At 45.5% G+C, this 13,407-nt stretch overlaps 1 protein-coding gene across 1 annotated transcript; it reads left to right on the forward strand.

The window, feature by feature from the left end:
• Positions 1-681: 681 nt before the first annotated feature.
• Positions 682-10,856, forward strand: LOC140393724 (small nuclear ribonucleoprotein E-like). The gene is made up of 5 exons (XM_072480045.1): positions 682-848; positions 3,530-3,556; positions 3,970-4,032; positions 5,000-5,078; positions 10,640-10,856. The coding sequence occupies exons 1-5, from the start codon at positions 795-797 to the stop codon at positions 10,693-10,695; spliced, it is 279 nt and encodes a 92-aa protein (XP_072336146.1). The 5' UTR covers positions 682-794; the 3' UTR covers positions 10,696-10,856.
• Positions 10,857-13,407: the final 2,551 nt, after the last annotated feature.

Consider the following 13,407-nt stretch of genomic DNA (forward strand, 5'->3'; position numbering starts at 1 on the left):
AGCTTGGACATTTCTCCTCCCTGTGCCTTCTTACAGCTTTTTCCGCCTTGGTTGCCCCTGGGACCGGGCTTTAAAACCCCAAAATTTCTATTCCCGAGAGGGAGCCCTCTGGTCTGCGGCTGCCTCCTGCCCGCCGTCACCGGAAGTCCTTTTGATTCTATTATTAACTAACCCAACTGGAGGTTGCTTTACTATAAGATTTTTTGTCCCCATTTTCAATATCTGGTCAAGAAATTTTTTTTTTTTTAATTTAGAGTACCCAATTTATTTTTTCCAATTAAGGGCAATTTTAGCATGTTCAATCCACCTCGCCTGCACATCTTTGGGTTGTGGGGGTGAAACCCACGCAGACACGGGGAGAATGTGCAAACTCCACACAGACAGTGACCCAGAGCCGGGATCGAACCTGGGACCTCGACGCCGTGAGGCAGCAGTGCTAACCCACTGTGCCACCCTGCTTGTCCTTTCTGGTCAAGAAAATTAACAAAAAAAAAGTGTTTTCCTCACATCCCGATGGATGTTTGGCCGGGATGTGCACCGAGCGATTGTCCTGAAGAATGATGCGGGCAGCTGCTGCCTGGGCCACCTGGAGCACAGCGCCAGGGGGCGGGGTTTCCCCCAGGCCTCGCCCTCACCTGGTTGGCATGGCAGCGGCTCCGGGGTCTGGGCGCCCCGCCCCCTCCACTCCCAGGCTGCCCCGCGCGGGCGGGAGGAAGCGCGCGCACGCGCCAGCCAGTGGGCCAGCCGCCATTTTGTTCGCTAGCTGCCAGCCGCAGGGGGACGGAGCCGGCGACATGGCGTACCGCGGGCAGGCTCCGAAAGTGCAGAAAGTGATGGTGCAACCCATCGTATCCTTTACACGGCGGCGGCGCGGGAGCGGGGGGATGGACGCGAGCCGGGAGGGGGTTTCGGTTTGAAGCCGGGCCTCCGAAGCCTCGACCTCGGGCCCTGTGCCTGACCCGGGGCCGCACTCTCCATCCCGGCCTCAGGGCCGCCTGTCTCCGGCAGCTCGGTCGAAGCCGGGGCTTTTAACATTCTTTTGTTTAAAGTCCCCCGTTCGGCGGTGAATAGTTGAGGCTGAGGCGGGGGCTGATGATCTGGGACATGTTGTTTAGTCGGGTGCGGGAGACCCAGGTGTACACGGATCCTTTATATTCACTGGTCCCTATGGCACATGGCGAGTCCCGGACAAGTGCAGTTTACATTTGAGCAGCTCGCCTCCAGGTGCTTCAGAGGAGCCGTGTGGACGGACACCCGAACCTCAGCAAACCACCTGGGATGTTGGGTCATGATCAGGTGGCCAAAGCCTTGGTCAAGGGAGTAGCTTTCCAGGTGTGTGGAAGGAGGATTGGGGAGGTTTGAGAGAGGGAATTCCAGCTCTCTAGGATGTGGGCAGCTGAAGGCAAGGCCACCCCTAAATTCGAGGTTTGAATTGTATGAGGGCAGAGGTCCCAGAGGGTTGTTTTGTACGGCTGGCGGATATCACAGATGAGGAGGGGAAGGTACACGGAGGGACTTGAAAGCAAGGGTGATGGTTTATAAAATGGAGACATCGCTTGACTGGGAGCCAAATATAGGACAGTGTGAGCAACATGGTTGATGGATCAATGGGATGTTTAGGCTTTTGGTGACCTGCCATGGAGTGAATGAAACCGGGATTGCAGATGTAAGGAACTATTGTTTCAAAGTCAGTTTGTTATGTTGCCAATATAAATTCCTATATCCATCTTTTATTATGGAAATTTCCCATGTAACAGTTGCACTTTAGTTGTATCTTTCTATTGTCAAAGTGAAGTCATCACGTGAGTTAGGAGAGTATGTTTAGGAACATAGGCATTGGGAGCAGAAGTCGACAATTCAGCTCTTTGTGCCTGCTCCACCTTTCAATCAAATCATGGCTGTTCTTTTCCTGGTCTCAAATCCATCTCCCTGCCTGTTCACCATGTCCCTTTAACCTGTATTTTAATCAGAAACATATCTCCTTGAAACCGTTTGATAATTCAGATTCCACCACACTCTGTGGCAGCGAGTTCCACCCTCTGCGAGAAGTAGTTCCCCATCTCCGTTCTAAATCTACCACCTCTCAGCCTATATTTGTGACACCTCATTCTAGATTGCCCTACAAGGAGGAGCATTTGATGTACGTTTATTTTATTAATCCCTTTTAGTATCTTGTATACCTCTATCAGATCCCCTCTCATCCTTCAAAACTCCAGCGAATGTAAGCCAAATGTTTTAATATCTTATGTCCACCCCTTCATTCCTGGAATTAACCTGGTAAATCTCTGAACTGCCTCCAATGCCACCACATCCTGCCTCAAATGAGGAGACCAAAACGGGACACTGTACTGCAGATGCTGGAATCTGAAACCAAAGAGAAAATGCTGGAAAATCTCAGCAGGCCTGGCAGCATCTGTAGGAAGAGAAAGGAGCTAATGTTTCGAGTTCAGGTGACTCTTTGTCAACGCTTTGACAAAGGGTCATCTGGACTCGAAACATTAGCTATTTTCTCTCCCTACTGATGCTGCCACAATACTCCAGATATGGTTCCACCAACACCCTGTACAATTGCAACAACACTTCTCTACTTTTATGCACCAGTCCTTTTGCAATAAACGGCAACATTCCATTTGCCTTTTTAATTACATGCTGTACCTGCATACTGACTTTCTGGGATTCATGAACAAAGACATCCAGATCCCTCTGCCTAGATGCATTTTGAATCTGCTTTCCATTTAGATAATTTGCCTTTCTATTTTTTTCGGCCAAAATGGATAACCTCTCACTTAGCTACGTTAAACTTCCATCTGCCAAATTCTGGCCGAATGTCCTAGTCTATGTATATCTGTCTGCAAATCTTTAATCTCCTCTTCACTGCCTGCTTTCCCGCCTATTTTAGTACTTGGTGTTCATGCGTTTCTTTGGGAAGTTTCTATGTTGTTAACATTTATTTGGGCAGTTTTTGTGATAAATGTGGACTTGGAGTTGCTGGATAGAAAAGTTTTGTACACATAGCGAATCGAAAGCTCTAAGCCAGATTGGGTTCAGGCATGATTATATTTTAGCTCTCTGGGAAGTATCTCACCAGATAGGTGGTAGAGTGGCGATCCAATACAAATCAGGAACATCCTGACTTTGGCCAATGCTAGGCATAGACACAACTGCTGAATTTAATTCTGGGCAAGGAGAGGACATCAGCCTCAGTTCCTCTTCCTGATCCTCGGGAATGTCTTCTGGAAATGTGCGTCTATGAATGTTCGGTTTGGGGAGCAATGAATTTGTGATGGTCTTTTTAGTCGAATAGGTTGCCACCATTCACTTGAGATAGATGAATAATAGCCTTTCGGCGGAAGGTTATAAGCAAGATGGCTCACGTGCTGTGTTAGAGGTAGCAGTTATATAATTGCATCCAGATGGTAAACATGCTATGGACTGGTAGAGAGTGCATTAGGCATATCCAGATTTTGCTATAGAGATGTTTATTGTATAACCTGCATGTGCCTGTGTTCCTTGACTGGAAATGCAACAGAATCTTATTTTCAGGTACCTTCAAAATGTAAGTACATGTTGTTTAATTTTAGTCTTTTGCATAATTAGACCTTTATTAATACTTAATTGTTGAACTTGATGTAAAAATGCAGCTTATTAATGACACAAAAACAGAATACTGGACAATCTCGGTAGGTCTGACAGCATCTGTGGAGAGAGAACAGAGCTAATGTTTCGAGTCTGGATTATTCATTCCGCAAACACTGAATCAGTTTATATATTGACTTCATGGCAACCCTCTTTTCTGAGGTAGACATCATTAGTTCCAACTCCATTCCAGAGCCAAAATCTAGACTGACTCTTAAGTTCATTACTGAGGGAACGCTGCGCTGTTTAGGGGTGATGTTTAATTCGAACAGGGATTCAAATATCTTTTAAATAATATGTTCCGAGTGTAAAGTACCTTTTTCTTTACTCTAGCGATCCAGGATCCAAGTGTGGCTATATGAACAAGTCAACATGAGGATAGAAGGGTGTATAATTGTAAGTATGAAATTTATGCTGTAGTCATGATGTGCTGTTAATTGGGGCGTGGAAGGCAGAACAGACTCTTCTGGCAAGCAGCTGGCAAGAAAGTCTGGAGTTGCACCAAGTGAATGTGACCACTGTCACCACCATTCCATGACCCAGTGATCCAAGCACACAGCCTCACCTCATACTGGCATCAAGCGATATATTCTTGAAAGGACTTTTTTTTCTGCCTTCTAGAAGTTGGCTGCCAGGCAGCGTTGGTAGAAAGATGCAGAAAGTCAGCAAACATTGAGTGTCTAAACATGGAGTATTAATTTGTGGTTTCTCTGCCTTTGCTAGTAGATGTGTGCATTTCTACCCTTTGTTTTAAACCTGTACAGTTGTGCTTTTGTATCTTGTGTAATCAGTGACTCGGGTAGTGCCTGAAATCGGCATTGCTGCCATTATCCTTTTTGTGAGATGTTAAACTGCTGTGCTGTCTGCCTGTTGCAGCGAAAAATGGCACGACATGAAGATCAATGTTTTGATGCCCTAGTAAATATTCCCCTCAACCAATTGCAAAAAAATGACCCTTTTTGTATATTTTAGGCAAGCTATTGGTTTTCAGTTTCCGTGGAAAAAAGGGAGTTGTGGGGCGTGATCCCAATAGTAAAATTCAAGATTAGCATACCGAGCGCAACATTTGACTTAACTGTCACCGCAATACCTGATTATTCACCTGATTGGGGTGTAAATAAGAAAAGACATATTGCACACAGTAAGAATCTGTTCCAACATCTTTCCTGAAGGTCTTTGCTGAGTCTATATTCTAGCTACAGGAGTCTTATGTTGCACAATTCTGGTGCAGGACTGATACCTTTTTAGTCTGAGGTTATTGTGAATTTTGATCCTGGTTTGTGATTTATCCTCTACTCTGAGCTTGGCAAGTGACAGGCCCAGATGTTGTAGAAAGTAATAAATGTGTCTTTTTCAACCTTAGGGCTTTGATGAATACATGAACCTTGTTTTGGATGATGCAGAGGAAATTCACATGAAATCAAAATCAAGAAAACCATTGGGTAAGTTTTTTAAAATTCTTTCATGGGATCACTGGCAAGGCTAGCATTTGTTGCCCATCCCTAATTGCCCTTGAACTGAGTTAATTGCTTGGCCATATCAGGCAGTTAAGAATTAACCACATTGTTGTGGGGCTGGAGTCAAGTGTAGGTCAGACCACGTAACAATGGCAGATTTCCTCCCCTAATGGGCATTAGTGAACTACATGATCTTTTATGATCGCCATCGCTGAGACCAGATGCCATGTTTGGATTTGTACCCATGTGCCCAGAGCATTTGCCTGAGCCTCTGGATTACTAGTCCATTGACATAATATGGTTAATATGACCCTGCTCCTCCGGTGGTGTATCTTTATTTTATTAATGAACAGTTGGAACAAATTGTGTATGAAACACCTATCCTTATTTTAAATTGGTCAAGATGGGTTTTCCTCTCAGGCACTCTCTTTCCTCTGCTTTCTTCCACCAAAATTCTCATTGGCGCATCTGAGATTTCATCCTTCTGAAAAAGGAATTAATTAAGGTGGGCTTGTGTTAGATTGCAGTTAGGAGAAAGAGCACCATACCTAGGCCCATGCCTCCACCCTATCCCTGTAACCCCACGTAACTTTTTGGACACTAAGGGGCAATTTAGCAAGGCAAGGCCAGTCCACCTGACCACATCTTTGGACTGTGGAAGGACCCAGAGGAACTCCATGCAGACACGGGGAGAAAGTGCAAACTCCACACAGTCACCTGAGGCCGGAACCGAACCCCTGGCGCTGTGAGGCAGCAGTGCTAGCCACCGTGCCACCCCCTAAAGTGCTGCAGTGGAATAAGTGTCTGAAGTTACTTCAATAGATCTGCTTAACCTTGCGGTAAATGCACCAAGTGGAAAACATTTAAGTTAACCGACCACAGCCAGTATAGTTACAGTTCGTTTCAATTCCTGAAGGCTGCAAAATACTGAAGTCTGCAAAGTTTGCTGCTCCTGATTGGTAACTTCAGACAAGAATTAAAGACGTTAGAGATTTGGGTCTGATTGTGTTGCACTCCCAGCAATGTTAAATAGTCCCCTGACATTCTGCTCATTTACTCAAGGCACTAGACATTAAAGTGGCAGCCTTCCATCTCATAATACAATGGTTTGTGCTATGGTGGTCAACTCTTGTGTTAAAACCATCCCACAATGGCGTGGCAGTCTCTGCCACAAGTGCTGAAGAGGGAGAGTGGGCAGCAGCAGTGCACTGAAAATCTACCATGAACAGCATGAGTTACTTAGGTAAATTGTAACAAAAGAGGAAAAAATACTCCATCCCAATCTAATTCATCTAGAAATGTTGGTGTATTTTATCTTTTGAATTGTGGAAATTTGGTTGTGTTGCCCTGCCAAAATGTTAATTCGACTTGTCGTTCAACTAGAGCATGTAGTGATATCGGAACTACTTTAACGTAATAACTATCCAATGGTACACAGTGTACCTTTACAGCAGGTATGGTTTCACAGATACTTACTGAAGTATGTATGTCGGCCACTTTTGATATTTAAAGCTTATTGAATCATTGCCTTTACCAGGCAGCTAAATGGGAACTATAATGGGTTGATTTTAGTCTTAATTCTAATTTTATTATTTGAAACAGAAGTCCTTTCGCTTGTCACTTCCAGCTTTCTGTATTTTATTAACACCTCTTCCACTTCTCAATCATTTATCAGCTTGGCTTAGTTGGTAGCGATTTCACCTGAGTCAGAAGCTGTGGGTTCAAATCCTACTTGTCCAATTTAGGACATTACAATGTTGAAATGTCATAGGTTCTGAGAGAGTTCTGCAATGTGTGAGGTGCCACCTTTGTGGTGAGGCACTAACCTGAGCCCCATTTTGGAGAGGTCACCCTGTTGGGAGTTTTTTATAGGCCTCCTAATAGTTCTAGGGATGTAGAGGAAAGGATGGCGAAGATGATTCTGGATAAGAGCGAAAGTAACAGGGTAGTTATTAAGGGAGACTTTAACTTTCCAAATATTGACTGGAAAAGATATAGTTCGAGTACAATAGATGGGTCGTTTTTTGTACAGTGTGTGCAGGAGGGTTTCCTGAAACAATATGTTGACAGGCCAACAAGAGGCGAGGCCACGTTGGATTTGGTTTTGGGTAATGAACCAGGCCAGGTGTTGGATTTGGAGGTAGGAGAGCACTTTGGGGACAGTGACCACAATTCGGTGACGTTTACGTTAATGATGGAAAGGGATAAGTATACACCGCAGGGCAAGAGTTATAGCTGGGGGAAGGGCAATAATGATGCCATTAGACGTGGCTTGGGGGGGATAAGGTGGAGAAGTAGGCTGCAAGTGTTGGGCACACTGGATAAGTGGGGCTTGTTCAAGGATCAGCTACTGCGTGTTCTTGATAAGTATGTACCGGTCAGACAGGGAGGAAGGCGTCGAGCGAGGGAACCGTGGTTTACCAAGGAAGTGGAATCTCTTGTTAAGAGGAAGAAGGCGGCCTATGTGAAGATGAGGTGTGAAGTTTCGGTTGGGGCGATGGATAGTTACAAGGTAGCGAGGAAGGATCTAAAGAGAGAGCTAAGACGAGCAAGGAGGGGACATGAGAAGTATTTGGCAGGAAGGATCAAGGAAAACCCAAAAGCTTTCTATAGGTATGTCAGGAATAAGCGAATGACTAGGGAAAGAGTAGGACCAGTCAAGGACAGGGATGGGAAATTGTGTGTGGAGTCTGAAGAGATAGGCGAGATACTAAATGAATATTTTTCGTCAGTATTCACTCAGGAAAAAGATAATGTTGTGGAGGAGAATGCTGAGCCCCAGGCTAATAGAATAGATGGCATTGAGGTACGTAGGGAAGAGGTGTTGGCAATTCTGGACAGGCTGAAAATAGATAAGTCCCCGGGACCTGATGGGATTTATCCTAGGATTCTCTGGGAGGCCAGGGAAGAGATTGCTGGACCTTTGGCTTTGATTTTTATGTCATCATTGGCTACAGGAATAGTGCCAGAGGACTGGAGGACAGCAAATGTGGTCCCTTTGTTCAAAAAGGGGAGCAGAGACAACCCCGGCAACTATAGACCGGTGAGCCTCACGTCTGTAGTGGGTAAAGTCTTGGAGGGGATTATAAGAGACAAGATTTATAATCATCTAGATAGGAATAATATGATCAGGGATAGTCAGCATGGCTTTGTGAAGGGTAGGTCATGCCTCACAAACCTTATTGAGTTCTTTGAGAAGGTGACTGAACAGGTAGACGAGGGTAGAGCAGTTGATGTGGTGTATATGGATTTCAGCAAAGCGTTTGATAAGGTTCCCCACGGTAGGCTATTGCAAAAAATACGGAGGCTGGGGATTGAGGGTGATTTAGAGATGTGGATCAGAAATTGGCTAGCTGAAAGAAGACAGAGGGTGGTGGTTGATGGGATATGTTCAGAATGGAGTACAGTCACAAGTGGAGTACCACAAGGATCTGTTCTGGGGCCGTTGCTGTTTGTCATTTTTATCAATGACCTAGAGGAAGGCGCAGAAGGGTGGGTGAGTAAATTTGCAGACGATACTAAAGTCGGTGGTGTTGTCGATAGTGTGGAAGGATGTAGCAGGTTACAGAGGGATATAGATAAGCTGCAGAGCTGGGCTGAGAGGTGGCAAATGGAGTTTAATGTAGAGAAGTGTGAGGTGATTCACTTTGGAAGGAATAACAGGAATGCGGAATATTTGGCTAATGGTAAAGTTCTTGAAAGTGTGGATGAGCAGAGGGATCTAGGTGTCCATGTACATAGATCCCTGAAAGTTGCCACCCAGGTTGATAGGGTTGTGAAGAAGGCCTATGGTGTGTTGGCCTTTATTGGTAGAGGGATTGAGTTCCAGAGTCAGGAGGTCATGTTGCAGCTGTACAGAACTCGGGTACGGCCGCATTTGGAGTATTGCGTACAGTTCTGGTCACCGCATTATAGGAAGGACGTGGAGGCTTTGGAGTGGGTCAGAGGAGATTTACCAGGATGTTGCCTGGTATGGAGGGAAAATCTTATGAGGAAAGGCTGATGGACTTGAGGTTGTTTTCGTTGGAGAGAAGAAGGTTATGAGGAGACTTAATAGAGGCATACAAAATGATCAGGGGGTTGGATAGGGTGGACAGTGAGAGCCTTCTCCCGCGGATGGATATGGCTGGCACGAGGGGACATAACTTTAAACTGAGGGGTAATAGATATAGGACAGAGGTCAGAGGTGGGTTCTTTACGCAAAGAGTAGTGAGGCCGTGGAATGCCCTACCTGCTACAGTAGTGAACTCGCCAACATTGAGGGCATTTAAAAGTTTATTGGATAAACATATGGATGATAATGGCATAGTGTAGGTTAGATGGCTTTTGTTTCGGTGCAACATCGTGGGCCAAAGGGCCTGTACTGCGCTGTATTGTTCTATGTTCTATTTTCCCTGTTCAGGTAAAATAATCCCATGCCACTGTTCAAAGAAAGGCTTCTGATTTACTGGCTTAACGTGCTTACCACGCCAAAAGCAGGTTACCTGCCTCATTTGCTGTGTAGTGTTCTCGGAAAGACTTTACAGTCAGTTCGGTTGATGTGTTGTGAAGCACTTCAATATCTTGAGTCATTTTTTTATTTCCAATTGTAGTTAAAAACAGCTCAAAACAAGTGGGTTTTCAATTTACTGCAAAATGCCTGCTAAATTTGCACAATAGCCCTTTGAACTATTCTTTGCACCAATGTTCAGCACTTTTTTAATAGTTGCTGACTGTAACCAAGCCATAGAGTGCCCTTCCATTCACATAGTTCTTTTTTAGCACCTTTGGATTGTCCCAACAAATTCTTTCAGTAATTCAGCCACTGTTTTATTGAGAGTGAACGGCTGGCCAGATACCAGATTTTCCTGCTCTTCAAGCAGTGTAATGGGATATTTTATGTCTGGAACAAGCAGTTATGGCACCTATTGGCTAACATCTAATCTGTAAGAATGCAGCTCCAAAAATGCCAGTCTTTGAAAAGTGGATTTTATGCTGAATTTTAAGAGGACAATTTGAATCCACGGCCTTCTGTCTTGGATGTAGAGGCTGTAGCCAGCTGACCCAAGTTGACATGGACCACATTTGCCAGCTTTGATTCCCAAGTTGTTCTTAGTTACTGGATGTGGAGACAGGCGTCCAGGGGTAGCACCTTGGGATTGTTTGATTACTTAAAAAGAGACTGTTCCTATTGGTGTACTGGTCAAGAAACTAGGCGGCATGGACAAGCTGGGCCGAAGGGCCTGTTTCCATGATGTAAACTTCTATGACTATAATCAGAGGACATATTTAAAGTGGCAAAGTAATGAAAGGTGACACGAGGAAAAATGTTGTCACGGTGGGTGCTTATGATCTGGAATGTACTACCTGAAAGGGTGGTGAAGATATATTCATTGTGGCTTTTAAAAGGCAATTGAATAAACCGCTGAAGGGAAACAGTTGTAGGCAGGGAAAGGGTGGGGCAGTGAGGCGCACTAAGTTGCCTTTGCAGGGAGCTGGCACAGGCCAAATGGCCTCCTGTGTTGAAGCGGTTGTCTATTTTAACCAAAGGTTGTTCTCTCTTTCAGGCCGTGTTATGCTGAAAGGGGACAACATCACCTTACTACAGAGCGTCCACAGTTAAGAATGGATTCACTGGAACTTGATTGTCTATACACTATAGCAAATAACTAACTAGTTTATATAGCATTTTGGATACCGGTTGTCGGAAAACAGATTAAGTTGTGATGTGTTTTTGTACCTAGCCACAGTAATGATTTTCTGAAATAAAAATCTTATAACCAATGATTCTTCCATGGTATCATAATTGAACATAACATTGAAACAATTGCATTTACTTCAGTTTTGTTACGGTGGTGGAAGTGGGGTCATTGAGTTTTTTTAAGGCAGAGGTTAGAAAGATTATAGTTCGGCTAATTAATCAAAGGTTAACAGCGGTAGATGGGAATGTGGAGGTCAACAGGAACAAATCGGCCATGATCTTATTGAATGATAGAGCGGGTTTGAAGGGCCGAATGGCCTGCTTGCTGCTCCTGTTCCTTGTGTTGCTATAATTTCCAATTATCCACCACAAATTGGATAAGATGCCATATGGAACCAAAAAAAACAAAAATGATGGTCTGAATTTCACCATCTTGTGAGGGCATATATGTTTTTTTCTTTTGCCTGACATCCAAACATCGGAACCAAATAGATCATTTCCAAATATTATTGGGTACTCTAAATTTAGAATGTTTCATCCACAGTCGTTAAAAATGGTGGGCACCTTCTTTATTTGTGGCATAACCACTTCATTTCACAAAATGGCATGAATCACCTCGCTCCCCATAGTTTAGACATATTTTTGGCTGTATACTGTTTTTTAAATACATTTTGAGTACCCAATTTGTTTTTTCCAATTAAGGGGCAATTTAGCGTGGCCAATCCACCTACCCTGCCCATCTTTGGGTTGTGGGGGCGAAACCCACACAAACACGGGGAGAATGTGCACACTCCACCTGGACAGTGACCCAGAGCCGGGATTGAACCTGGGACCTCGACTCCGTGAGGCAGCAGTGCTAACCACTGCACCACTCTGCTGCCCAACTCTGTATACTGCTAATGTTTTTTTTTAAATAAACATTTTATTGAGGTATTTATGGTTTTACAATAACAACAAAATAAACAATGTACATGAAAATGTAAACATAGTGCAAAAGCCGTCTTCCTCCCTTACAGGTCCCACCTTAATATACTAACCCCTTACTCTAAACTAAGCTAACCCCCCACCCCCTTTCTACTGACGGTTAATTTTCCCCAAAGAAGTCGACGAACGGCTCCCACCTCTGGGCGAACCCTAACAGTGACCCTCAAGGTGAACTTGATTTTCTCCAAAAAGAGAAAGCTAGCCATGTCCGGTAGCCAGATCTCCGTCTTCAGGGGCTTTGGGTCCCTCCAAGCTAATAGTATCCGTCTCCGGGCTACCAGGGTAGCAAAGGCCAGAACGTCTGCCTCTTTCTCCTCCTGGATTCCCGGGTCTTCCAACACTCCGAAAACCTCCACCTCCGGACTCGGTGCCACCCTTGCTTTCAACACTTTGGACATGACATCCGCAAACCCCTGCCAGAATCCCCTAAGCTTCGGGCATGCCCAGAACATATGGACATGGTTCGCTGACCCTCCCACACACCTTGCGCATCTATCTTCTACCCCAAAGAACCTGCTCATCCGGGCCACTCATGTGGGCCCAGTGGACGACCTTAAATTGTATCAGGTTGAGCCTGGCACATGTTGTGGACTCGTTGACTCTACTCAACGCATCCGCCCAGAGACCATCCTCTATCCTCCTAATTCCTCTTCCCACTTGCATTTCAACTCCTCGGTCTGCGTCTCCTCTGACCCCATGCGTTCCTTGTAAATGTCAGAACCTCCCACCCACACTCTGGAAACTACCCTGTCCTGTATTCCCCTTGGTGGTAGGAGCGGGAAGGTTGAGACCTGCCTGCGTAGGAAGTCCCGTACCTGCAGGTACCTAAACTCATTTCCCCATGCCAATCCAAATTTCACCTCAAGCTAGAAAAGCTCCCCTCCATAAACATTTCTCCCATCCTCTCAATCCCTGCTTTCTGCCATCTCCGGAACCATCTAGCCTTCCCGGGGCAAACCGGTGATTATTACAGATTGGCGACCACACCGATGCTCCCTCTGCTCCCAAATGCCTCCTCCATTGCCCCCAGACCTTTAGGGCTGCCACCACCACGGGGCTGGTGGAGAACCTGCCGGCAGGAACAGCAGAGGTGCCATTACCAACGCCCCCAAACTGGTGCCCTTGCATGATGCCGCTTCCACACGCTCCCACACCAACCCTCCCCCCACACCACCCACTTCCTGATCATGGCTATGTTCGCCGCCCAATAATAATTACTAAAGTTCGGCAGCGCCAGCTCCCCCCCCACCCCACCCCGGCTCCTCTTAAGCATCCCCCTTTTAACTCGTGGGGTCTTACTTGCCCATACAAACTCAGAGATCACCTTATTGACCAGTTTAAAGAAGGACCGTGGAATAAAGATGGGGAGACACTGAAACACAAATAGGAATCTTGGGAGTACCGTCATTTTTACTGTCTGCACCCTCCCAGCTAGTGAAAATGGGAGCGCGTCCCACCTTCGGAAATCGTCCTTCATTTGGTCCACTAATCGGATCAAATTTAACTTGTGTAACCGTTCCCATTCCCGCGCCACCTGAATGCCTAGGTATCGAAAGCATTCCCCCTACCACCCTAAATGGCAGCTCTCCCAATCGCCTCTCCTGCCCCCTTGCCTGGATCGCAAACATCTCACTTTTCCCCATATTTAGT

Source organism: Scyliorhinus torazame, chromosome 17 (genome assembly GCF_047496885.1).
Source record: "Scyliorhinus torazame isolate Kashiwa2021f chromosome 17, sScyTor2.1, whole genome shotgun sequence".
Lineage (NCBI taxonomy): Eukaryota > Metazoa > Chordata > Chondrichthyes > Carcharhiniformes > Scyliorhinidae > Scyliorhinus > Scyliorhinus torazame.

Coding starts and splice junctions, on each gene's coding strand:
- LOC140393724 (XM_072480045.1), top strand. CDS start 795: ATGGCGTACCGCGGGCAGGCTCCGAAAGTGCAGAAAGTGATGGTGCAA. Junction 849..3,529: donor AAGTGATGGTGCAACCCATC/GTATCCTTTACA, acceptor GAAATGCAACAG/AATCTTATTTTCAGGTACCT. Junction 4,033..4,999: donor GGATAGAAGGGTGTATAATT/GTAAGTATGAAA, acceptor TTTCAACCTTAG/GGCTTTGATGAATACATGAA.